The sequence below is a fragment of the Cicer arietinum genome, chromosome 1 (genome assembly GCF_000331145.2).
Source record: "Cicer arietinum cultivar CDC Frontier isolate Library 1 chromosome 1, Cicar.CDCFrontier_v2.0, whole genome shotgun sequence".
Lineage (NCBI taxonomy): Eukaryota > Viridiplantae > Streptophyta > Magnoliopsida > Fabales > Fabaceae > Cicer > Cicer arietinum.
The window spans coordinates 51,414,132-51,440,714 of NC_021160.2; the positions used below are offsets into that span (position 1 = coordinate 51,414,132).

Genomic DNA, 26,583 nt, shown 5'->3' on the forward strand with positions numbered 1-26,583 from the left:
TTGATTTTGCTGCAAAATAATAAAAAAAATCATAACTTAATTTTATCTCATGAAAGATTTATCATTTTAGCCTATAAATTGAGACAAAAATTCATCAAAAAGAGGGGGGAGAAAAAATTGACCGAGTAGAAAATTTGACTGAAAAATCAAATAGAGAAGAAAAAGAAAAGAGTAATTTTTCTTAAGAAAGAGTGAGAAATAGAGTATATTTTGAAACAAGAATGAATTTGAGTTGAAAAGAAACAACAATCTAATTCCATTTTTAAAACCATATATTTCAAAAAAAAAAAAAAAAAAAAACATAACAGATAGTATCGTCCTTTCACGATTCAGCTACCACCATGACATTTTTGACTTCACCTTAAGAATGATACTTTGTATTTGTTGGTTACTGGCTGAAGTCTAATTTCATGTTTGAGAAGAATACACTTTTATTTGTTTGAAGTTGAGAAGTTATTATCAAAATAATGCATTGGAAACTGATAGAGACACGTCTCTATCACATACAACTTGCATCCTAGACTTTTTTTCCCTTTACTAAGGCACATACAACTTGCATCCTAGGGGGAAATAGATCCTCTACCATTAGAAAAGAAAATGTAGAGCGATTTTAGTGTATTTACGTGTATAAAAGAGAGAGTAATTATTAAAATATTGAAGAAGATATGAGAGATAAGTATGAATTAAGAGGTAGAGAGAAAATCACTCAACCTTTTTCTCCTTATAGGTAAAGGACCCCTGTCTCTGCATCGTAGGCTCTTTTTTTTCCCCTTAATTTACTTAGGCACTGAAATGGTAGTTTTTTATTTATTTATTTATTAAATAATTAAATTTTATAAAAAAACACTTGCAAAAAATAAAAGTTAAATACAATTTTATTTCAAGTTATGTGTAGATATAAATTGTTATATCGCGATAGTTCTAAAACTCGTTTTATTTTTAATGAATTATTAATTATATTAAAATTATTTTAAAATGATTAATTAGATACGATGTCTTTTTAATTTTTGTGTAATTATAACACAAATAGCACAATTTGGGATTTTGAAGCTCATGTTTTAACTAAAATAATAAAACTATTCTTAAATAGATTAATTATATGAGACATATTTTTAATCTTTGAATTTTTGAAATACGAGTTGTATAACTGGGTAGTATTAAAATTTGTATTTTAGAATAATTATTCAAATTAAATAAACTTATTTTCTTTCGTCAAAATAATATCATTTATCAACAACAAAATAAATTTTTAAAAAATAATCAACACATTCGTATTTTTTATCCAATAACTACATATTTTTGATTTACGTAGTTTTGATTTCTCCATCGCAACAGGAGATACGTAAGAATAAGATCACACTCTTGTCAAACACATTAATAAAAAAAATTCTTTTTTTTTCCTCTCTTTCTTAAGCACGCATTTATTTCAAAATCACATTCAAAAAATAATTGATATTCATATTTAATAATAAGGAGAAATAAATATATTTAAGTTAATATTAATTTTTAACAATTAATTATAAGTAAGTGTATTACAACGGATGTCGTAGGATGCTAATATTTTCTCACATAATCGACTTTCAAACTCAAAATTTGATTTCAAATGTCATTTTTGTTTTTTATTTTTTTAATTTTAAAGGTGTTTCCAATTTTTTTTCTTTTTATTTTAAAAAACTTTTTGTGGCGACTCCATTAAATTCAAAAAACACTTTAAACTTTAAGCCGCAACAATTAAAAAATATCATACTAAAAATTAAATGAAGTATAATATAAAATTCAAATTAATTAAATCCAACAACATGTTTTAAACAATACTTGGAAGCATAAACTCTACAATTCATTTTACATAATATTAACCTTGCATGAACTCTTGCAAGCCTAAAAAGAAGAAAATCAACATGAGAGGTGGATAGCAACAACTATCATATTATAGTCATGAAATAAAAGATCACAACTCAAAATAATGGTTAGGAAGAAGTTTAATTTTGTAAAAGTAAAATATGACCAAACAAGTATTAGTTTTCTAACTGTTGTCATAATCCTAAAGAATTACATAGATTGGACAAGATTCTAAACTATCTCTCCACACAACATACATTTTCTAACTAAATTTAGGACCTTATATGCCTAGTTGAATCTAGAAAAAAGGTAACTTATAATAATAATAGTGCAAAAGAAATCCCAAGTTTGAGAAGATATTTCACTTTTGATGATTTTTTATATGAAATCCCATGCAAATAAACATTGTTGTCTAGCCGTAACTTTAAAATCATATTTATATTTATATTTATATTTATATTTATATTTATATATATATCAATACAACAATTAAAGGAGAGATAACAACCTCAATTAATCATTTTATCAGTATGCATCCACTTGGCACATGACCACTTATCACCCTTAATTACAGGACAGCTACCTGAAAATTATCACAAATAAATAGGTTTTAAGATTGAATTTAATTTATATCACTCAAATTTTGTAATTTTTTTTACGTCTATTCAATTAAATCACACTATATAATTAAATTTTAAAATATTTTTATAAAATTTAAAATGAGTAATTTAATTGAATGTATATAAAAAATTTACATTGTCGATATATAAAATTTTAATACTTTAAATAAATTTATTTTTTTAAAAAAGACAAATTTTAATGACAAAATTATTTCAATGTCATTAAATATGATTTTAAATTGTAATTTGCAACCGGTGTTGATGTATTATTGTGTAGTTTAAAATCTCTACAACGACATTTAAATCACATCGAATAAGATGTTATTAAGTGGATAATATAAAAGAGCAACTAACCATGGGCACTGGATAGATCCAAAGTTGCATTAGGATTCATACTCCAGAAAAGTAAAGCATCGCCCATCTTTGGCTTAATTGAAAGTCCTAACTTTCCACAATCAGAAAGTTGATTCCACCATGGCACAGAGCTAAAATTTCTATTAGCATATGGGAACATAGTTTCACCTCCTTCTTCAACATCTGAGCTATATAATCAAAATACAAAAAGTGCACAATACACCATCAATAATTAAAGTGAATAATGATTGAAAGAAACATCAAGTGACTTACAGGTACATTAGCATTGTTGCAATACGTTGACCCCCATGCCTAACACTAAAGTTATCCATGAAGAAGTCACCATGTGTGTCATATTTTTGTCCAACTTTGTAATGGAGAACTTGAAGCCCTTCACCATGCTCTGCATTTTGTAAGACATAGTTCATCTAATGGTTATTTAACTATATATATGATCAAAATAACATACTATGTATAAGAAAGAATAACATAAAAGTTACTTTACAAAAGTAAACTAAAGAAAATTCGTAATGAAATAAAAATGTATCAATTATCCATATGTAAACAAATTAAAATTTTCATATATTATTTTTGGATAAATATAAATAATAATAGAAAAACTGCTACAATTTGAGCCGGATAAAAGATAAACAATATCATGTTTGCAGAGTCGGCTCGAGTAAAACCACTAAAGTAACTGTTTTAGACCTCTATAAACAACAAAATTTTTATTTAATCAAAAGGTCTAAAAAAAATTTATTTAATAAAAAATCTCATATTTTAATGTTTTTAAAATTAAAACATATAAATATTTTCTAAATTTAATATTGTCTCAATTCTCAACAATATTAAATTAATTGAAAAATAAAAATCACATGATATCAATTATATTAATTTAGTGATGTCAATTTAAAATTTTAAAAATTTGTTGTAGGTATCGTCTTATAATGCGCTTTAAGCCTTCAAATATACCACATTTTGATCTCTCGTAAGTTTTTTGTTTATATTTAGTCCTTATAAAATTAGAGACTGTTTTGGAACTATAAATTAACTTTACAAAATAATATAACAAACAGCTGTGACACCTGACGTTATAAATGCACATAATCTTTTATAATATATTAAAAATTAAAATATTTTATACTATTAATTAATAAATTTATTTGTTTATTATTTAATAATTAATATTATTTTATAAAAAAATATGAGTCTAAAGCAAGGGTTTGAGTTTCTAAGGCTTGGGCTGACCTGACTATTTCAACACCATAGTCTAGATGGTTTTTCATATATTTATATTTACTTTTATCCTTAAAAAAAAAAAGGCAAAACATGTGAGATGACGGTGTCTTGCCGAGTCATATCTATACAATTTATACTTTAACTTTATAAAATAAATATTGGTAAAAAATATATAGAACGTCAGTCTTTGCTTATGCCATTTCCAATTATTTTCTTGATTACAACATTTTCTTTTCCTTTTCATATACAAAAGAAATGGATTTTTTACTAATATATCTCTTTTTTTAAAATTTTGAACTAAAATACCCCTTTTATAATTTATATACTAAAATGTCCTATTTTTTTAGGTTACTTGGAGGTCGTGGTCTGGGGGAGCGACCAACTAAAGGAACATTTTTTTCCCCCTAGTAGGAGGTCGCTGGCTGAGTGGCTGGGGATGCGACCTCCCAAAGAGTTTTAAAAAAAAATTAATTCGTTTTCAGTTTTATATAATTATTAATATTTTAATAAATAATAAAATTAATAAATAATAATATTAAATAATACATTAATAAATAATAATAAGAAAAATACATTAATAAATAATAATAATACATTAATAAATAATAATAACAATAATAATAAGTATTGTTATTATTATTAAAAATTGTTATAATTAAAATTAATTAAAATTAAAATAGTAAATTATTATTATTATTATTAAAAGAAATTAAAATTAAAAATAGTAAATTATATTATAAATTTAAAAGAAAATACATTTAATAAAAAAAATTACATCAATAACATGAAACAAAATACATTAAATTAACGAAAAAAATACATTTTATTGATGTCCACCTAAATGACCTCTAATTCCACATTTAGGATTTCGTCGAACTCGTCTAGCTCTCTGAACGAGTTGAAGTTCTTCCGGTTATATAAATTTACCATTTTAAAAAATCTGTAATTTGTTGGACAATTTATGATTAATCAATTTATTAAAATTAATTTGATACTTACCAAATTTGTGACTTACCAAATTAGACAATTTTCGATTAATCAAATAAAATACAATAACATAAAATCAAATCAAATCAAATAACATAACATAAAACAAAATACAATAAACTTACAAATGCTTTAATATATTGGATTTCAGCTCTATGATTCATTGATAGTTCTATGATAAAACTAAGTTTTGGTTTGATTTTATTTTATTGTATTGTATTGTATTTGATTTGATTCTATTTTATGTTATTGTATTTTATTTGAATAATCGCAAATTGTCCAATTTGGTAAGTATCAAATTTGGTAATTATCAAATTAATTTTAACAAATTGATTAATCATAAATTGTCCAACCAATTACGGATTTTTTAAAATGGTAAATTTATATAATCAGAAGAACTTCAACTCGTTCAGAGGGCTAGACGAGTTCGACGAAATCCTAAATATGGAATTGGAGGTCATTTAGGTGGACATCAATAAGATGTATTTTTTTCCGTTAATTTAATGTATTTTATTTCATGTTATTAATGTATTTTCTTTTAAATTTATAATATAGTTTATTGTTTTTAATTTTAATTACTTTTAATAATAATAATATTAATTTACTATTTTAATTTTAATTATTTTTATTTATAACAGTTTTTAATAATAATAACAATAATAATAATTAATAATTATTATTATTATTGTTATTATTATTTATTAATATATTATTTAATATAATTATTTATTAATTTTATTATTTATTAAAATATTAACAATTACATAAAACTGAAAACAAATTAATTTTTTTTTTAAAACCCTTTGGGAGGTCGCGTCCCCAGCCAGCGACCTCCTACTAGGGGAAAAAATATTCTTTTAACTGGTCGCATCCCCAGGCCACGACCTCTAAGTAGCCCCAAAAAGTAGGACATTTTGGTATATAAATTATAAAAGGGGGGTATTTTAGTTCAAAATTTTGAAAAAGGAGATATATTAGTAAAAGATCTCAAAAGAAAAACCTTAAAATGCACAAGGGATGACAATGTAAGAACATTTTAATCTATCAACAAAATCGTATGTTGCTATATCATTGAAAAACTTGACTATGATATATAAAGAATCAATATTACACTTATCATTTACGTATTGTGTTTTTATTGTATTTATAATTTTATAAATACTAAAGGATATATCTTTTGAGTATTTAATGTTTCAAACTTACCAATACAATCCAAAATTTATAAATCCACAAGCGTTCTAATTTGAAGGGTCTTATTGTACATACATGAGAGGGAGAATCCTAGTTAGCCATAAGAAAAAACCAAGGTACTTAATACTCATGAACTCTCGGCCTTCCTAAGAAAAATTCTAGATATAGTTGTATAATAGTTAATAAAAAGTGACACTTATTACCTTATAATTCAGTTTTGTGATGATGAGTTTGGTTCATTATAAATATTTAAGAAGGTATGAGTATAAGTTTAATAGTGTCGGAAGTGTATTGAGTAAAAACTCTAATACATTTACCTTACAAACATATTTTGTAAAGATGAATTATATCCATATAAAAACTAAAAAATTAAAAAGTGATAATTATGGTACCGATGTTAACAAAATATTAACAATATTAATTTTAATTGTTGAAAAAATATATAAATGAACAAAAAAAAAATTAGCAGGAGCATGAATCCTAATGTTTATGAAGAATGGAATAAAGCAAATGAAGATAAAGGCAGAAAGAAGGCACCTATAGGTATAAGAGAAACTTGTGCAATTCTTTTCTCAATATTGGAAACAATTTTATCATGTCCTCTCTCGATAAAAGTTCCGTAGCTTGTCCGTATACTAAATGTAAAAGGAATATATGTAAGCAAATGATTATGAAAGTGGCAATTAAGTGCAATCTAAACATTGGAAAATGATATTTATACTCAACATTGAACTCAAAGGAAACTTTATACAAAAATATAACCTGGTTATTAAACTCTTTCCTGTCTCATTATCAACAACAGCCGACTTCTGCATACTTGGCTTTGCTATATTCATTAGATGTTCACATTCCTCCTTTGTCTGTTCATATCAATCAACTCTATCCTTAATTAGCATTTAGTAAATCGAAACATTGTATCATTAATACTATAATAGCGAATTAACCTTGAGCTATATACAAACATTATAACACATAATTCATATAAATATCAATAATTATTTAAGTAAAGGGATGTGGTTTAATATAACTACACGTGGAAATTTGTGTCAATATCATGTATTAAACACACATAGAAGGTCACTACATAATTTGATAATCAAATCATTAATAAACAAGAGCTTAATTTGAATGAAGTAAAATATTTTACATTGTTGATTCATTATAACTATTCATGTTTACTATTTTAAAAGTGGTTATCATACAAGTCAAACATTTTTGAATATCAGATAATTGTGATTCACTGTTAATGTAAAACAGTGTATATAAATTAAATTCAACAAACATTTGATTTCATTAATGTACTTAGAAAAAAATCTCTTAATTTTTCTATCATTGACCTTATTCATAAAAATAAAGAAAGGAAAAATTGACCAGAAAATTATGATACATAAATGCTCTAGGCTCCCATGATATGACTTCAAACCAAATTCGCTCTACTTCACTGGAGTCTTTGTCTTTGCTTCTGCATAGAACATATGATAATGGGAGAGAGAAAATATGAAGTATTTGATCTATTTTGTGAATCATATCAATCACATCAATTTTTATTAATCGTTATAAAAAAAATTAGAGAGAATAGATAAATTGTAGTGGAATTGAAGATAAACCTCTGGGCATTACGAGAGATGAAATTAAGGTGGTTTGGTTTAGGAATAGAGAAAGCTAATAGAATGAGAATGAGGAAGGTGAATGTGACAAGTATGGTGAGGATCAATGTGTGAGATGTTGTTAGTGACGATTTTCGAGGCCACACATGAGACTGCATGGATTTTGCCATAATGATTTGATTTCAAGGATATGGATGAATGAATTTCGTTAAAAAGACTAAATGAATTGAAGGGGTGACGTAAGATATGAAAATTAAATTGAATTGTATGAGAATGTGACCTTTTAGTTGTTAATAATATTTAATTTTTTCTTTGGCCTCTTACACACAAATAGAAGGAGTCGTATAATGGTCGCAAAGGGTAATTAATTGTCAATAATAAATTATTTTATTTTACCTTTCAGACAAATAGAGAGAATTAGAGAAAAATTTCAAAGGGTAATCGTTAATAATATATTATTTTTTTAAAGGATGATAACAAAAATATTTGTTAAGAAACTAAAAAGACAAATATTATTTTGAAAAAAAATTATATTTTAATTATATATTTAATTTTTTAACTGGTGTCCTATGGACCTTTGTTTACGAACACTTGTTAACAAAATTCTCATTTCTTTTATCTTATCTCTCGTGCAAAAAGGGATTCAAAAAAATGCAAAGAGCGATACAAAAACATGAAATGGACCATAAATTGACTAATATTTATATCTCAATCATGAAATGGACCATAAATTGACTAATATTTATATCTTTTATACTCTAAAATACACGTGACATGATTATTCGTGTTAATTACGTTACTTTTTCATATTGTGATGATAAAGTATGATGATAATTATTATTTTAAATCATTATTATATATGTTGTGCGTTGTTACTTATATTATAACTTTTTTTTTTTAAATTAGATATTCTATGCGACATTAATAGATTGAGTACAGTATAAGTTGTTATTGAAATTATTATTTTTGGTGTGAAACATATATCCTTTGTCAGATACTAATCTCCAAACCGGATATATGTTATTATTAAAAATTATTATTTAATATTGACTTGTAAAGGGTTAATTTTTTGTTTAATAATATAATATAATATAATTGTACAAGATTATCTATGCTTCAAATATAAACAACGTTTTCATCAAACAAAATATAAATAATGTAGTTGTTGTTGAAGTAAATAGAACCAGTTCAACCCCACTAGTTTTAAAATTGGACGGAAACAACCAATCTAATGGCCGATTTTCAAGGATTATTCTATAACTTTAAAAAAATTAAAATTACTAATCAATGATTTATTTATTTATTTAAAGAGATAAAGTTCTACTATGTTATAATATATATATATATATATATATATTAATTGCATGGCTTTATTAAAAAGATCTTCATGCAAAATTTTGTTTAAAATAAAAAATTGGGAAAATGCAATGAATGTCGGACATTGGTTAAAATTTTATTTTGGGAAAGGGTGTTATTTTTAAAACATTTATTAACATGGTTCAACAATTGAGTAGTTTGGAGGAGTCAATTGTATGCATAAAACCTCGAGCCAATTCTATAAGTATTTTTATTTGATCTCGATTAATAAAATTATAAAACATTTGATTGAATAGCCACTCCATAAGAATTTAAATCATCTTTAGCAAATATAACAAATTCCTATAAAATATAAGAAATCGGATAAATATAAATTAACTACACGTTACACCTAAAATATCATCATTATAATCGCAAGAAAATTAAAAAAAAGTTAAACGCATGTGTTATTTAGGAAAACAAATAAAAAAACAATTTATATATATTTTTAAGAAAATAAAGTAATAAAAAATGTAAAATAACTCAAAGTAAATTTAAAAACAATACATTTCATATGTAAAATAAGATTCAAAGCTATTATTTTGATACACTAAAATAATTATACAACATCAAAATAATCACATAATAGTTGATAATTTAAGATAAAGGTGGTTTATGAATACTCTTTAATTCACCGTTATGAAATAAAAATTTACAAGCTTAGATACAAAAGGTTGAGATGGAAACAAATCTATTTTTCAAAAAAAAAAGAAGGTTGAATGTTTTTGTACATAAACTTATATACATTATTTGATAAAATTTGAGAGAATGAGAATTGGCACATCAACATAAAAACTCTTAAGTTTGGTTTACATAGTTATAGAATAGATAGATTGTAGTATATAGTAGCAATATAAATGCATCAATTCAATTGCATTTATTTCCGACAATAACAATTTTATATGGTGAGATCATAGCTTACATGATATCTCACACAAATTAAATATTGCAAGAAGGATTCTCCCATTGAACAAGTTCCCTCATTGCCTCTTCAATCTCTATTGTCCCTTGCATACACACATTCAAGCAAAACCCAACAGCACTCAAACTCAAAACAACTTCACTCTTCACCTCCTTCTCACCTTCATCACTATACAAATTATCAATAAAATCTCTTGACCCTTGGAGAAAAGACTCTATAGTTTCTCTTATTCCATCTTCTCCCATGTCCGAAAGCCACATACCACACTCTTTTGACTTTCCCAATTCTATATCACAAGAAATGTTCTTTTTTTCAAGGTCTTTTTCAACAAACTTGAATGATTTCATCTTAGAAATTTCTTCAAGACTTTTGATGGAAGAGCAAATAAGTTCCTTAACATGTATAAGTTCACTTTCTAACATTTTCACTTCCTCATTCACAAAATTACCACTTCTTTGAAACTCTTGTTGAAGTGATATTAATGCACGTGCTCCAAAATGTAAAATATCCACCAATTTTGTCAATGACACCAAAAGCCTATTATAGCAACCACTATGAAATGGTAAAAACCAAAAATTGGGCTCAGCTTCTGCCTCTATCACAAATTTTTTTAGCTCATTAACTTGTACATTAAATTTCCTTTGGTTTTCTTCCAGTTGTAAATCGGTTTTGCCAACTAGGCTTAAAGGCCCAATTGACTCGATGAATGTGGAGAAGCATTGAGAGAGCTCAAATTTGGCACATGATGAAGCCCTTTTGGGCCAGAAAAGAAGATCCACAAAAATAGAACATGAAAGCCCAATAAAAGTTTCGATGATTCTCTCTATTGCGAATTCGCTTGGTGGGCCAATGTTTTTTCGGCCCAAAATCAAAACAGCCCCAATCACTGCCGAAATGCCACCTGCAGGCCCATACATTCGGCTTCGTTGAAGGAAACTAGTGAAAATGAACCACGGAAGTAGAGACAAGAATCTAATAGGCAATAATCTCTCAAACACGAAACAACCCAAAACACCGTACACAGTTCCAATTACTGTTCCTTGGGCTTTAACATTTGCTGATCTAAAAGTGGCTTCTCTTCCCGAAACGAAACTTACAGCCACTGGAAGACCAGACCAAAATCCGCTTTCTTTGCTATACAATAAGCCCATAAATACTGAAAGGCCCAATGCGAAAGAGAATTTAATTGCCGGGAGAATGTTTGGGCTTCTTAATGTTGTGGCCCAATTAGACCACTTACGTTTGCCTTCAAGACAATTTTCATTTTTAATACTGGGCTGGGCTTGGGGACTATTTGGGCTTTCGGTCAATGATTTCATGTGAAGGAGTTTGGCGCAAAATAGGAAGAAAAAGATGGGTAATTCTTGAAGAGTTGTTGGAATAGAATGAAGGGATTGGAGAAAATGTGTGATGTTTTTTTCATTGGATTCGGGGACAGTTAGTGAACCGCCACCAAGATAATTGTGTTTAGCATTTTTAAGGGTTAGGTTAACATGCTCTTCAAGTGTGTTTAGACCATGTTTAAGGTCTTGGTCGAGAGTGTTGATTGGGAATGATTTAGTGCAACTTAAAGCCAATTCCATTCCTTTTAGATTGATATCTACTTCTTGAAGTCTCTCTCCCAAGTTCATATAATGGGGTTTGAAAAAATTAATTGGAAGCCTCTCCCACTTCATGCCATCCTATTCAAAGGGGAATTAAAATTAATACACCAAAAAAATAAAAATAAATTGAATAGAAACTGAACTTGAAGGGGTATTAATTTCAATAACAACTAAACTGAACTTGAATAAAAATTAAGTTTGTTGGACTTACTATGTAGCGCATGATGGTTGAAAGGAGTTTGTTTCGCTTGGTTGCCAAAGACTTTACATGTGTCAATAACTCGAGTGCTGAAGTATTTTCGTCCTCATCAATTATCTTAACAAGAAGCTTCAATCTCTTCAAGATATTATTTATTAATAATTTACAATTTTTGTTCACCTATATTAAACACAAAACGTAACTTAAGATTATACATATATTTTTTCTTTAAAAAAATGATCTTACATTTAGTTCGTTTGCTAAAAGCAACACCAATTCAAAATTAAATATAATATTAAAATTATGTTAGTTTTAACATGTATATTTTGAATACTCAAGTTCTCATATATTTGAATTATTAACAATAATTCTAAAAACAGTTAATAACATTTGCTTTTAAAATAAATATATCAATTTTATTTTAGATGAAGTATATATCATGCAAACAAAAATCTTGAGAATAATCCGACACTTGAAGAATCTACGTGGACCAAGATGATTGAAGAATCCACTAATAATAACACTACTATGATATTAATTTAGAAATATTCGGGAAGTTATTGACAAGATATAGAGGGACCACTCGAATCCATCTCAATTAAGATTCCAGAGCATGCCTACGATTCAACGTTTTATTTTATTATCCTAAAGTTGTTTGAACATATGAATCCATATAAACTCCAAAAAATGATACCATCACCCCATTAATCCTAATGTCTAACATGTCATGGTTCATAATGACTTACATGTCATGTTCCATACCGTTGAATTAATTCTAATTACTCATGTTTCCCTTGTTATCTTTGGTTGATACGAACACAATTAATTAATACCTCTCTTCTTACATACAAGACTCTTTGCAAAAGTAATTTATTATTTTATACTCTTTAAATTATAAGAAACATTATTTAATTGTTCATAAAAATATCTTAATTAAATATAAATAATTAAAATTAAAATGCCGTATACTTTTCTCTCTTAATAATTTGAAGATATTATTAAAAATAGAATATACATTATTCATAAATTTAATATGAAAATTATTTTGATTAATTTTCGTAAATTGATGAAAGAAATTTAAATAGGAGGTAATACTAATTAGTAAAGAACCACTTTGTATCCCACTTGCATGTAATACATGTTTCGCTAAGGTGTATGTATAGGGAGTGAATTCTCTTGATTGAGGGATGTAAATTTTTCTAGGATGCAACAATTTTTACGGTCTCCATTATAAAATATAAGTCATTTAATAGTAAATACCACGTAAATTAATTAAAAAAAGTAGTTAATTATATTTTATATGAAATTATTTAATAATTATTTTATAATATTGTCCAAAAATATATTTTATTCCATCTTAATTATATATAAATAATTAATTTAAAAAAAAATTAGATTAAATTCATTTAATTTTTCTATATTTAAAATCGAAAGAAGTGGTATATGAGAATGATAATTACATGAGTAGAAAAAATAGAATAATAAATAATTAGGGTACCATAGAGAAAATAAAATTAATACTATTTCTTTCTTTAGTATTGTAAAAGGCAGTATAAAACGAGACAATTTTTGTTGGCCGACTTATATTGTTCAAGTCATATTTAATATATTTAGTTTTTTTAGATTAATTAATCGAAAAACCACATAATCGGATAATTAATGTTTTATAGATGAAGAAAATAAAAAAACTGTCTGCTTTCAGGGATTTGATAAGGAAAAGAGTAAGCATGTATGAGGTGAAGATTCCACTTAAATGTAAAATATTTGAGGCATAACATGATCTAAAATAGCTAGTATTCTCCTAATAAATGTTGGAATTCAATTATGAGTGGTTAGTCCCACATTGATCAGGAATAGAGGCTATATTGGATATATAAGGAGAATGTTCCATAAACCTAATGCCTTAAAGTTTTAGGTTGAGATGTGGTGTCTAAGTCTTTTATGAATCTTTGTTTAACCCATTTCGAATGGACTCGGTGATCAAGTGAATCAAGTCTAGTGGTCAAGGTGGTCAATAAAAGAATGACCCCAACAATAAATACAATTTTTTGCAAGCATCTATATTGTGGTGGAAAAAAGAGTTGGTGTTTATAAAGATGAATGTTTTCACATTCACCTCTTTCTTTTCCCTTAATTTTCAAGGTTCTACTCAATAAATAAGATGTTGGATTTAAGAAAATAGTGTTTACTAAATATTATCATTTAAAAAATTATAATATAAATGGTGTATATACGCGTGAAATTCTTTTGAGCAATCAAATAGGTGAGCTTCATCGTGGATGTTCCTAATTCTAGAATTAGAAAATGTTTTCCTATTCAAATTATAATATTTTTGTAAGAATTTTGGTGTTTTAATGGCCAAATTGTTCCATCGGTCTTAACTTATATGAACAACACTCATTTTTGTCTTTCCGCACCAAAATCACCTTTGCATGATAATTGTTTATTTAGAGAAGCCTTTTAGTACTTGATGACACCATATGCACACCGTATTTGTCCATGTAATTAAAGGAATTGAAAATTTCAAAAGTTGTATTTTTAATTTGCCACTACCGCACTTACAATCGTATGGAGTTAAAATTATTAAAAGTCTTGCTTATAATGTTATAATAACAAACATTAATATATAAGAGATATATGGATATATCAATTTGAATAATATATAGTTCCGCGTATCACATAATGTACGGCAGCAATAATTTTAAAACTAGAGAGCTGGTTTTAAAATAATAACTATTTATTTTTTAGTTAAACAAAAAAAAAATCAGTATTTTGTGTCCTACTAACAAGGCATATGAGTATAGAACACAATTAAGTGTTTATTAATAATGTATAAAAATAATAAATGTGATAGCATGAAGAAAAATGAAAAAATTACCTGGTAGCAAGCAAAACGTGGGTAAGGAAGAAGCAATGCAAGGACACAAGCAAGTAGAGCTAAGGCAGTACTAGCTGCCAAATGAATAGGATGCATAATAGGATCACAATTAACACCATTAACATAAGCCAACACATACACTAACACTATCTGACCCAATGATATTCTCTTAGCTATCAAATGTGTTGATTCACCCGAAGGCAAAACCACAACAAATGCACCCACCGCCACGGCTATTGAAGTTGTTCCTTTACTAAATTTATTTGGGCCTATAGCCCATAAAATCAACATAGCTGGGCCTAAACTTTGGATTGTTGCATAAACCCCAAGCCAACAACCTCGGAGCGTGTCACCCAAAGCGGCGTCGTTTATGATAATGAGAATAACTACAACGTACGAAAATGCGGGGAATGTTATGAGGGTTCGAATTGAGAGTGGGCCATATAGTGTTACGCAGGCTACTATGGTACACGCTAGTGCCGTTCTGAATGCTGAAGATAGACACTCTAACCACAACGGTGGAATGTTGAACAAATTCATAATCAAGTTTAATGGTTTTCTCTCCTTTTTTTTTTTTGGGATTAATTTGTGGTGTTGAGTACTCTTGCATACTCTTTGGTTTTATAATGGAATATATAAGAAGGAGAGAATGTGATAAGTGGTAATTAATTTCAATTTATGAATTTCTTATTTATTTAATTTATATGATAGTGGATTTGATGTGATGTATTAATTAGGTCGGAGTACTTCTTCTTGGTACTCCTTGCTTTTGAGGATCTTAATAATATTTTGTTTTTTGTTGATTAAAAATATAGATAATGGAAGTGATGTATACGTAGGACCATATATAATGCACTATAAATGTTGGATTTTTTTTCAGTCAAACTATTCCTAATTAATTGAAGAAGGACAATGGAATGTTTTTAATTTTTAAATATTAAGTAATGCTTTGAGTTTAATAATTATGTTTCAAAGGTATAAATAAGTTTTACACTCAAAATACCATAATATTGTACTAGTATTTATTTCTTAAAATATACTAGTATGCATGAAAAAATATATATAATTGGGTGTCTGTAAAAATTATACAACATTGTCAAACTTAATTAAAATTTGACATGTAGTGTGAAATGATACATTTCTCTTATTATAGTGGATCCTAACTCTTCTAAGTAGTACTTGCCACCTAGATTAAAACCGGTGTTATACAAAGGTGCTGCCATTTCTCCCTATCAAAATGCAATTATAGCTTCCAAAAAGGAAAGTTCTTGATGATGTTTTAGTTAATGAGGTAATTGGTATGGCTAGAAAGTTACTAAAATGTTGTCTTATTTTAAATGTTGATTTTGAAAAAGTATGCAATTAAGTTAATTATGGTTTTTTAAATTACAAGATGAAGAGATTGAATTTTGAGAGTGGTAAAGTTAGAGCTTGCACGCATATTTTTTGTACCAACATCTTCTAAGCTTTTAGTGTTCATAATGATGTAAATTTTTTTTCCTTCTATCCCACATGCTAGCGAATATTTAGTGTGTATTTAAATATAAGGTAATAAAAATTAATTTTAAAGAAAATAATTTTGAAAAATCAATTATAATTTAAAGTGTATTAAAAATAAAAAAGTAAAGTGATTTATATTTAAATATATTTATATATTGATATAAAATATTCAAAAGTAAAAATAAATTCTATAAACAAAAACTACAAATTCTAATTTCAAATTAGAATCAAATTCTAGAGACAAGTGATTAGATGCTTGCAATCTATTTTGTCTCAACTTACAATACAAACTAAACCAACAATTCATTTGGTTCAAGGGGCAACGTTTTTTTATTGTAAAACCGGTCTACATTTAAATTTTTATTTGTTGCCATTTTATATTTATGGTTTAGTTTTTTTATGTAAAAAATAATACTTATTCATTTAAATTAAAATAATATATCAATCGACAACATCGCAGATTAATTCATTAAAACCGGAAGGATAAATCTACAAACAAGTCCATAACACCTAGATTAATAACATAAAACGATACAATATTCACAAATTTGATAAAATTAATGTGATCGGAATATACATGTCATCAGATCTACAATGTTGATGATATTGAAATTATTTGAATTTGTCTGTACTAGATCAAATTCAATATGAGCAAAGTGAACACCGCAACGAGAAGAGAAAATCTAATGTCGCACTTAATTGACGAGATAACAGAAAAACACAAAAAAGAAAACTATGTAAAAATCACTTTTTTAATTAAAATAATAGAGAGAAAACAGTATAGATGAGTGATTTCAAATAAAAAATAGACCTAAATCACTCATTTCTATGATGAAGAAGATAAAGACAAAACGAAAGTAGAGTGGAGATGACAGCTAAACTTAATTTTCTCATATTTACGGTTTAGTTATTTAACTCTTAATTTTATCAAACATTTTAATTTTAATAAGTTAGTTTTGTAGATTCTTTTATTAGAAATAATCTTATTTAAGACATTTGTTGAACTTAAATATAGACGTAGGAAATTAATCTCATTCTTATATCATTAAATACGTTTTTATTTATTTATTTATTTATTATTTTTTATAATTAAATTCTTTCTATATAATAAATACTATTTGAAATACGTTGATATAGATCATTAATTTTGACAAAGATTTAAACATGAGTGTATTATATTATAGGAATCGAACTCATTTAACTAGATCCGAATTTCAATGTGTCTTCGTAAAAAAATGTATCTCTTGTATAAAAGAAAAACGTATATCTGTCTATATAAAAACGTCTTACCAAATTAAGTCGTATTCACAATATTACTAAAAAATCATAAGTTTTAATTGGTGTGCTCGTGCTAGTTGTTAGTGGCATTGGGTTCAACGTGAGACTCATAAGGAAACATTGAAATAAAAGAATTCTGCTGCCATGCACAATTAGATTAAAAGTGGGATCTTCCTAGATCTCCACTTAACATAATTTCCTTTCAAAAATTGTTAATATGTTTCCCTTGATAGCATGGAAGGGTTAAGTGGGGAACAATAGTGCACTTATCAAGTGAAATAGCTAGTTTGTTAATACGAGTCTTTCATCTACATTTTTTTAATAAAAGTTTGGTTAGTTGAGTTATGGACTTATTGAGTCATTAATCAATGAAGTATTTTGACATTGATATGATAAGAAAATCAAAAGATACATTTTAAAATTATTTAAAAATTATGTTCAAGAGCTAAAATTACTTATTGTCATGGATAATAAACGCATAATATTTGATATGAAATTTATATGTTTATATTTTAAAACATTGAAGAAAATAAATCACCAATACTACAATATAATAATATTTTTACTCAGTTTACGTACATTTGCCTCATAATGCATAGGTGCTAATTGATAGATATAATAATAATGATTATAAAGTTCCACAAACGATCTTCCGTGAGTGGACAAATAAATATTTATTTAGTAGTAATTTACTCCTACGGTTCAAATGCCCGAATCTCCTAAAATAAGATTAAGTACATAAGAAGACAAAAAAATCAACATATGCAGAATATGATTATCCGTTGTAATAGATCAGAACTGTCCAATTTTAAATTGGTGGTTGAGATTGATTTTACTTATATAAATCTAAAACATACAATTTCAAATCAACGGCTGAAATTACTTATTACTGAAATTACTTATTACTTTAAAATGTGTAAACATGTTACGGTAGAGAACCCGGGTCCAACATATTCATCAACCAAACTGGAAGTATTGGCTGTATGGTTCATCGACATTTTGGTCCGTAATTATATTTCTTACACATTACAGTGCAATACTTTTTCTTTTTTATGAAACATATCCTCCTTCTAGTAGAAATCTAGTTCACTGGCCTTCTATTAAGTTATATTTGTTACAAATTATCATCCAATAGTTTTTCTTTTTATGAAACACATCCTACAATAGACAATTCTATTTTAAATCAGCATAACAATAAAAAATGAAAATAAAACTTTTTCCTAAACAAATTATTTTTCACAAGGGATTGAACCGTAACCATTTCACACAAAATTATCCATGTATATCATCTAACATATTTCTACTAGATCAACCTCATTTAATTCATTTATCACTATTTACACAAAATTTACTACAATTTAATACATACGATAAAGATATGAACAATAAGTGATGTTTTAAATCCTCTCATGTGACACGATTTCATTGAAATCACCACCTACCATTGAAAATGAGAGAAAAATGAAGCATAGAGATAAAAGATATTTAGAAACATGAGGAAACACCAAGAAAAAAAAATTGAGAAGATTCAATCCCGTACAAAAGAAAAACTTACATGAGGAAACACCAAGAAAAAAAATTTGAGAAGATTCAATCCCGTACAAAAGATAAACTTGTTTAACACGCCGGTGAAAGCAACAATTATACATGTAAATTAGGCAAATTGAAAATTCAGAATGCACATCCATATCACTGTATTATATAAGAAAAAGGCAAAATTTGGAGCCTAATTTCAAATTTTCACAAAGGTCATGCAAATGAACAAACTAAATTTCCAATATACTAGTCCCCAAAACACTAGCCAAAATACTTAGAATACAGTTTGTTTTTTCAAAGTTGCAACATATGAACCATGTAGAGAAGAAACAACAACGCGCAACCGAAGAAAAGAAGCATGCTGTCAACTTCCAGTCACAGTCTACACAGATCAACAGTAGCAGGCGAACCAATCCTTACATTAAGTTGTATGTCTTTCACTTCACAAAAGCAAGATATGAGGAGCCGGCTGCGAATCACAACATTTCCTGTGACTTCCGCACACAACGGCTAACCTTTTTCTTGAAATCATCTCTCCTATCTCTCCACTCCTTCTGCAATATTAAAAACCCACAGGTATAAGAAAAACATCGAAAGAATTAAGCACTTTACAACACATCAATAACGATATGACCAACAGCAATGTGTATTTCTAGGATAGAGAGTTTCCCAGAATAATAAAAATACAGGATAATATGTTAAATCCTCCAGTACTCGTGCAAATGAGCAAATGATACATATATTAACATTACAGAAGAATATGTTATCCTCCTAATACTACACATCCCTTGTCAAGTGTAAGTGTAGGAGCATGTCATACACATGGCTGACCGAAAGGAACCTAAAAACAGAAAGGAAAATTCTCGCAACAAAAATGAAAATTTAAGAAAGCTATAAAAAATTGGCAAAAGAAATGTATCTTTATTCATGTCTTCATGATCCTTTAGTCAGCTAGTAGTGACCTTTTTATCTGACATTACACATATCGTTATCATGCCTTCTTTACTAGTTTAACACATATTTAGACATATCATTTAAACTATGATGATGGGCTAGGTATAAGATTATGGTTGTATAAAAATCTTTAAAATATTCTTACAAAAAGTTATTCGAAGTATTCATGATGTGGGTTAGGGTGAGCAGGGTATGATTTTAATATTTTCTTGTGGGACTAGGTTGAATGTTCATCCTCGAACTTGTGAGGTGGGCAGGAGTGTTGAGAATTTTCACGAAGGGACAAGGGTGGGGGGGCAGGGCTGGGTTAAGAAAACCCGGCTCCTACTAGCTCCATTGCCAAGACTGTCAACATGCTAAGCGAAAAAAATTCTCTTTTTTTTGTGTTTCATAACTCCAATTATAAAAATTGTGTTTCATTTAAACCTAAAGTAACGTGAGCAATGCCTAAACTACGATGTTGATATTATTGTTTCAGTTGTATTTAATCACTCATAAAATTCATCCTTAATAAAGATAGAAATTATCTCACTTTGTTATCTACTCAACTACTAGAGAAGTATTATACTATACATGCTTGTATAATATGCAATCTCACATCTCACTCCTTACACGCTGTAGTTATTATCAGTGTACATCAGGACTTAACTCTATTAAATACTCAACCTCAAGGAAATAACTACAGAAATAATTGCAGAATATGTAGCATTAAAGCAGTACAAGGACACAGGTTTGTTTTACTAGTAGATAAAGTATGTAACATAACAACATTGGTAAAACTAAGACTTTGCACAATTCTCAAATTCAATATCGGTTTGCCTTTATTTGTCTAAAATGAAAATTGTATAATTGCAATGACAAAATCATGTAAATAAGAAAAATGGTCAAACTTACCGCAGCTTCAACATTTGCCGGAGATTCATCATTAGGGCTAGAAAGCATTGATATGATACTCAACACTATACTCTCCACCTGCAAGACAGCATACATATATTTATTCATACGCTAATAAACATGTTCTAAAAGATTTACAAGTAGAAAGCATGTCAAATCACTCATGGTGGACAAGAAGTGGCATACCATTTCTAAAGTACATTCAGCAAAGTTATTATTAATGCTAAACCAACCTTGAAATTATTAACACTTAAGAGTTAAATTAGCTTTACGGCGTTATATATGTGTTGGCTTTCAAGCAACTTAGTTCTCTATTGAATAAATGAAGTTGAAAAGCTAGCTCCTCCTTCAACCTACTGATTAATTTATGGCTCTCGTTCGACCTATATCAGGTCAAAGTCATACCAAACTTACTTACACAATAAACTAGGGTAGGATTTATTTTTTTTAAATCTAGTTAGGCAAAAAGCCAAACATAGACCATCCAAATGACCTTTTAGACCCAAAATATCAACCAAATTAAGTAAAAGTGAATACCATATTCGATTTTAACTGCGTGTTGTAACTTCAAACCAGATACACCTATTTAAAATTTTAAGCATGTTATCTTTACATATAAAGTTGAGCTTATAAGTTCATTTAATGATAACTTTATGATTATTTTAAGTGCATAATACAAAATAGGTTTTTGATGAGGCTTTCAAGTTTCAAGTAGAGTGGGGCTTTTAAAAAGGCAAGCCAAGTCTAAAACAACAAGTGTATAAAAGGTATACATATCAAGCTCATGCCATAGAAAGCTTGACCCACTCTAGCCAATTTCGACCCCTATTAGTAAACAATTATATTCAACGATTGGCTTCAAGCGTGTATCATACATTTTTAACGTGATTACCAAAAAAAGTCATGCTGAAGAGATACTAGACACTTCTAATCTGAATTTCTATTACTAAGTTGATTTAGTCGACACATTGAGTTAGAATAGCCAATTGAATAATGAAACGTAAAATTCTCATTATTGAAATAAAGGAATTGAGTTAATGAATTTATGCTTTCACGTACTGTATGAACAGGTGTCCAGCGCTCACTTGCAAGCTCATAACCATTTGGATCATCACCAGGAGGATGAAGAATCGATATGCAAACACGTCCATCTGGATATACTGCAAATACAAACAACATCATTTAACTTCATGTCTTAGCCAAAGCAAGATCACACTGAAGAAAAGAAAAGAAAAAAAACCAACCATTGGGATGCCATATATCTGAGGTGAATTTCACCGATGGTGGACTGTTTGGGTAGTTTGACGGAAAGCTCATAATGGCATTGAAAAATCCCCCCTCACTACAACAAATTAATAAAATCAACAAACATATAAGAGGAAGTAAATTGATGATTAGGAGCATATTAGGATCACAAAACTCTAAAACCAATCCAATAAGAGGAAGTAAATTAACAATTAGGAGCATAATTTAAAACAAGAACAAAAACCAAAGCCTTCAACTAAAGAAAATCCAGTGCAATCAAATAAAACCAAAAAAGAAGAATAAACAGCATAATCAATAAACCATGAAAGTACAATCTTTTGCAACAAAGAAGCTGCATTGAAAAGAAGTATAATCAGTATTCTTTTTATCAAGTCTTCAAATATATATACCACTCTCCATCATTATTAGTTCTTTTACTTGAAATTCCATTCAATCCTAGTGAAACAAACTTGTCAACACAGAAAATCATAAAAAAAATTACTAGCAATCACAAAAACCGAGCTAATCGAAGCAAACTTTAAATTAAAGACGATCTTTAAGGGGAAATCCAAAACCCCAAAACAGAAAATCAATGAAATCATCATTGCATAATTGGAAATCATATCAATTGGTGCAAAATAAAATTTACTTATATAAAAGAGCTTACTAAAGAGTATCGGGTGGTCCAATTATGGTTACACTCCATTCAAAAATGTTGGTTTCATCGACCAAACCAGCGGAAAATCCATCAACGGGGTGTTTACAAAGATCTGAGATGAAAGTAAGGTTAATCAGAAGAGTGCGGAAAATTAACGCAACAAAAACCTATGATGAAATAAAAAGAAGCGATGAAAAGAAAGGGGAATTGGTAAGTGAGGAGGAATAATAAGAATAATACCTTTGAGCTGCTTTTGAAGGAGGAGGCTTGCTTGGGAGGCCATGAATTTGAGAGGAGAGAGGGCTTGTTGTGAGATTGTGAACAAACAACAAACCAGAAAGAGAACTCCTAAATCCCCACACTTTTGTTATTTGTATTACGATACTTCTTCGGAAATCAAATATAACAAAATATCTTACATCTATAAATTATGTATTCTATTAAAAGTCATATTATTATTGTAAAGTAATATTTATTTTTTAAAGTAATATTCATTGTAAAGTGATATTATTATTGTAAAGTGAAATTATTTTTTATTTTATTCTAAAGTAATATTATTATTGTAATTATAAATTTATTTTTATTATTTAGATTTTTATTTAGTCAACCTCATTATTAAATTAATACACATTAAATACATATGAGTATTGTAAAAAAAATATAAATTAAATAATATAATTATCATAAAAAAATCACATATAAATATATTTTTCAAATTCAAATCATGATATCTAATTTAATTCTATCAATTTGTTGATTAAATTAAATTTTAAAATACAAATATTATGGATTTAAATCCATATACTATAGCATATCAAATATATTTGCCTTTTATTATATATGAGTTATATTTAGGAGATGACACATCCTATAACTTTTTTTAAGTGTACAATAAATTTGTTATTTCTAAGTTTTTAACATTTACAAATACACCAAAAATATGAGTACCTTTTTGTTTAAATGAGATTAGAGTAATTACATCTATAAAAAAAATTGATTTAAATTTAGACTAAATAATTTTTTATATTGTAAAACTAATATTGTACCATCTATATTTTTTTAAGTGCATTTTCAAAAAAAAAAATCATAGAAATTTGTTTCATGAATTGTAAAATAAAATTTATATTAATCAAAAGATATTTTAGCATAAATATAATTTTTTATATAAACTAAAAATAGATTAAAATAAAAAGAAAAAGACAAATGTCTAAACTCACATATATTTTATTCAAAAAAAAAAGTATGATAAAGAGAAAATAGGGAAAAAGTGACAAAGTAAAATATTAAATAGTGTTGTGAGAATCAATTCTATTACGGGTATTATTAACATCCGTTTGTTTTAAATGTTTTGCTTTGATTTTTAAATAAAGTGAAAGTAAAATATATTTACTCATATTTAACTTTAAAAAATATGAGTACCTTTTTGTTTCCTAAAAACAATGTATTTCATCCATTACAAATAAATATATTTTTAATATATAAAAATGTTCAAGAAGAATGGTTGTTTTGCATTTTGGGACATTGATTATTTATAATTTTACTATGGAATTGATATTGTTTGCACCACTTTTAATACTACGCTTTGTATTTATGAAAATAATTAATACATAATTGTTAATAGAGATAATTATATAGAGATTAATTGTTATATATATATATATATATAATAAATTTTACATCACACGTCACACACTCATATATATATACACGTATGATTTTAGAATTAATTACAATAAAAATTTATTTTATAGTTATTGTTAAAGGGCACTCGGTTACGATACAAAAATGAAAATAATAAATTTTAACCTTTTAAAAATTAAATATATAATTTTTAATACACTTTTTAATATAAAAATTCTATTTTTAAATATTTAACAAATACTTCAATGATACTTGTTAATGTTTAATTTATTTTATTAATTGAGTTTAACTTTTTTATATTAATAATATAAAAAAATTATATTATCAAGGCACTATAATTAATATATATGTCATTTTAAAAATAATACGATAAAAAATCCAACATTTTAAATTAACTAACAATTATAATTGATTTACATGACAAAAACTCTTTTACTAACAATATTATAAATTAAATACTTATTAATTTATATTTTTCTTTATACAACTTTTGATTTTACATATAAAAAAATAATATAATTAATTCAAATTTTAAATTAAATACAACAACTTTTATACATAAAATTTTACATTTTCTATAAGATTAATGAGTGTAAGCTATTTTACAAATAGTGGATTACAAGTATTTATACAGTAATTGTTTGAAGCGGTTACGAGAGTTGGGATAGTAGCTAAGTAGTTCCTAGATGAAGGAAGTGATGTAATGCAACGTACAGAGACAGATACGCAAAAGAAGTGGAGAGAAAAAGTGGTTCACAACCCTATGCCGCTATGCGTGTGTTTGAGTTCTCTTCTGTTCTCTTCTGTTCTGTTCTGAGCTGTGTGTTATGTCTTGTGTGTCCGTGTCCGGGTGATACGAATGTGAGGTTTGATTCCCTGCAATGCTGCTTTTCTTTCTGGTGCTCCTTTGTCCATCCAATTTATGCCACGTAAGATAGTTTTACGCTTCCAGGCACTTACGCATCATCTTGTGGGTCCATCTTTGTTTTGCTTTACTTAGAGGCATACACATAATAATAGCCCACTTCAGTTTCTTTTGGTGTGGGGTGGCTACCGGCAGGATATCATGAAACCATTAATCTATGACATTTATTTGTTCTATCAGATTATATAATTATTATTAGAAATTAACTTAAAGATAATTATCACATTATAAATGTAATATTTTGTTATTCTCTTCTCTTTTATATTTTGTTATTCTTTTAGTTAAATTAAATATATAAGATTTCTAATTAATTTTAATGTTAATTTAAAAGAAATAGAATAAGAGAAAATACATATATTTTTATGTCATTCAAATATGTTTATGAATTAAAAAAAATCAAGAAATACTTTTAAAAGTATTTTGAGAGATTAAATATAAATTGTCATTGAACAAGAGAGAAATTATTGAACAAAAATATGAAACACTACATAATAGGTGAGATAACTAAGCTCGTTATTATGATAATTGGTGAGCTAGATATTCCTATTGATATGGTATTGATGAATTATAAGTGAAGGTGACAAAATTCCAATTGATGTAGTATTATTGATAAATTATAAGTGAATGTGATAAAATCTAATTTAGTATGATTTGTGGTAGGATCTTTTTTATAATGACATCACAAGTAATTTATATTGAGAAGATGTGTAATCTAAAGACGTCATTTCATAATAAGCAAATATAAAAAGATAAGTGATATGATAAATATAAAAATAACTAAATTTATGTTCTAACTTTTTCTTTTCATGTTACCTCAATATTTTAACGTGTATGAAATAACAATAAGCACACATGTTATACGGCCAAACAAAGAAAAAAAAATACATGTGAGATGAAATTAATATATATATATATATATATATATATATATATATATATATATATAAAAGTAAATATAAAAAGATTAGTGATATGATAAATATCAAAATAACTAAATTTATGTTCTAACCTTTTCTTTTTATATTACCTCAATATTTCAACGTGTATGGAATAACAATAAGCACACATGCTATACAACCAAACAAATAATATACACTTTTATATATATATATATATATATATATATATATATATATATATATAAAAAAAATATAAA

At 26.9% G+C, this 26,583-nt stretch overlaps 3 protein-coding genes across 3 annotated transcripts; all 3 read right to left on the reverse strand.

The window, feature by feature from the left end:
* Positions 1-1,747: 1,747 nt before the first annotated feature.
* LOC101505164 (probable prolyl 4-hydroxylase 10) lies at positions 1,748-8,046 on the reverse strand. Its single transcript, XM_004487188.4, has 8 exons — positions 7,838-8,046; positions 7,602-7,692; positions 6,993-7,090; positions 6,768-6,865; positions 3,087-3,216; positions 2,814-3,001; positions 2,348-2,422; positions 1,748-1,878 (listed from the first exon to the last, which is right to left on the reverse strand). Exons 1-7 carry the CDS (start codon positions 8,005-8,007, stop codon positions 2,349-2,351), a joined length of 849 nt encoding a protein of 282 aa, XP_004487245.1. The 5' UTR covers positions 8,008-8,046; the 3' UTR covers positions 1,748-1,878; position 2,348.
* A 1,922-nt stretch (positions 8,047-9,968) lies between these two features.
* Positions 9,969-15,398, reverse strand: LOC101504850 (uncharacterized). Its single transcript, XM_012715295.3, is given in 4 exon segments — positions 9,969-10,134; positions 10,136-11,797; positions 11,931-12,098; positions 14,797-15,398. Coding segments are annotated over 4 exon segments (2,400 nt in total). The 5' UTR covers positions 15,337-15,398; the 3' UTR covers positions 9,969-10,104.
* Positions 15,399-19,173: 3,775 nt separating this feature from the next.
* Positions 19,174-23,263, reverse strand: LOC101512017 (ubiquitin-conjugating enzyme E2 7). The gene is made up of 6 exons (XM_004486962.4): positions 23,102-23,263; positions 22,871-22,973; positions 22,203-22,300; positions 22,018-22,118; positions 20,959-21,036; positions 19,174-19,664 (listed from the first exon to the last, which is right to left on the reverse strand). Exons 1-6 carry the CDS (start codon positions 23,142-23,144, stop codon positions 19,587-19,589), a joined length of 501 nt encoding a protein of 166 aa, XP_004487019.1. The 5' UTR covers positions 23,145-23,263; the 3' UTR covers positions 19,174-19,586.
* Positions 23,264-26,583: the final 3,320 nt, after the last annotated feature.

What these genes read in the sequence shown, in the direction of transcription:
- LOC101512017 (XM_004486962.4), bottom strand. Translation starts at nt 23,144, where the DNA reads ATGGCCTCCCAAGCAAGCCTCCTCCTTCAAAAGCAGCTCAAAG. An exon ending in AGATATATGGCATCCCAATG is followed by an intron (nt 22,119 to 22,202) that starts GTTGGTTTTTTT and finishes TTGTATTTGCAG; the next exon opens with TATATCCAGATGGACGTGTT. An exon ending in GCTGGACACCTGTTCATACA is followed by an intron (nt 21,037 to 22,017) that starts GTACGTGAAAGC and finishes GCTGTCTTGCAG; the next exon opens with GTGGAGAGTATAGTGTTGAG.
- LOC101505164 (XM_004487188.4), bottom strand. Translation starts at nt 8,007, where the DNA reads ATGGCAAAATCCATGCAGTCTCATGTGTGGCCTCGAAAATCGTCACTA. An exon ending in TTATGTATCATAATTTTCTG is followed by an intron (nt 7,091 to 7,601) that starts GTCAATTTTTCC and finishes TGATATGAACAG; the next exon opens with ACAAAGGAGGAATGTGAACA. An exon ending in AGTTTCTCTTATACCTATAG is followed by an intron (nt 3,217 to 6,767) that starts GTGCCTTCTTTC and finishes TACAAAATGCAG; the next exon opens with AGCATGGTGAAGGGCTTCAA.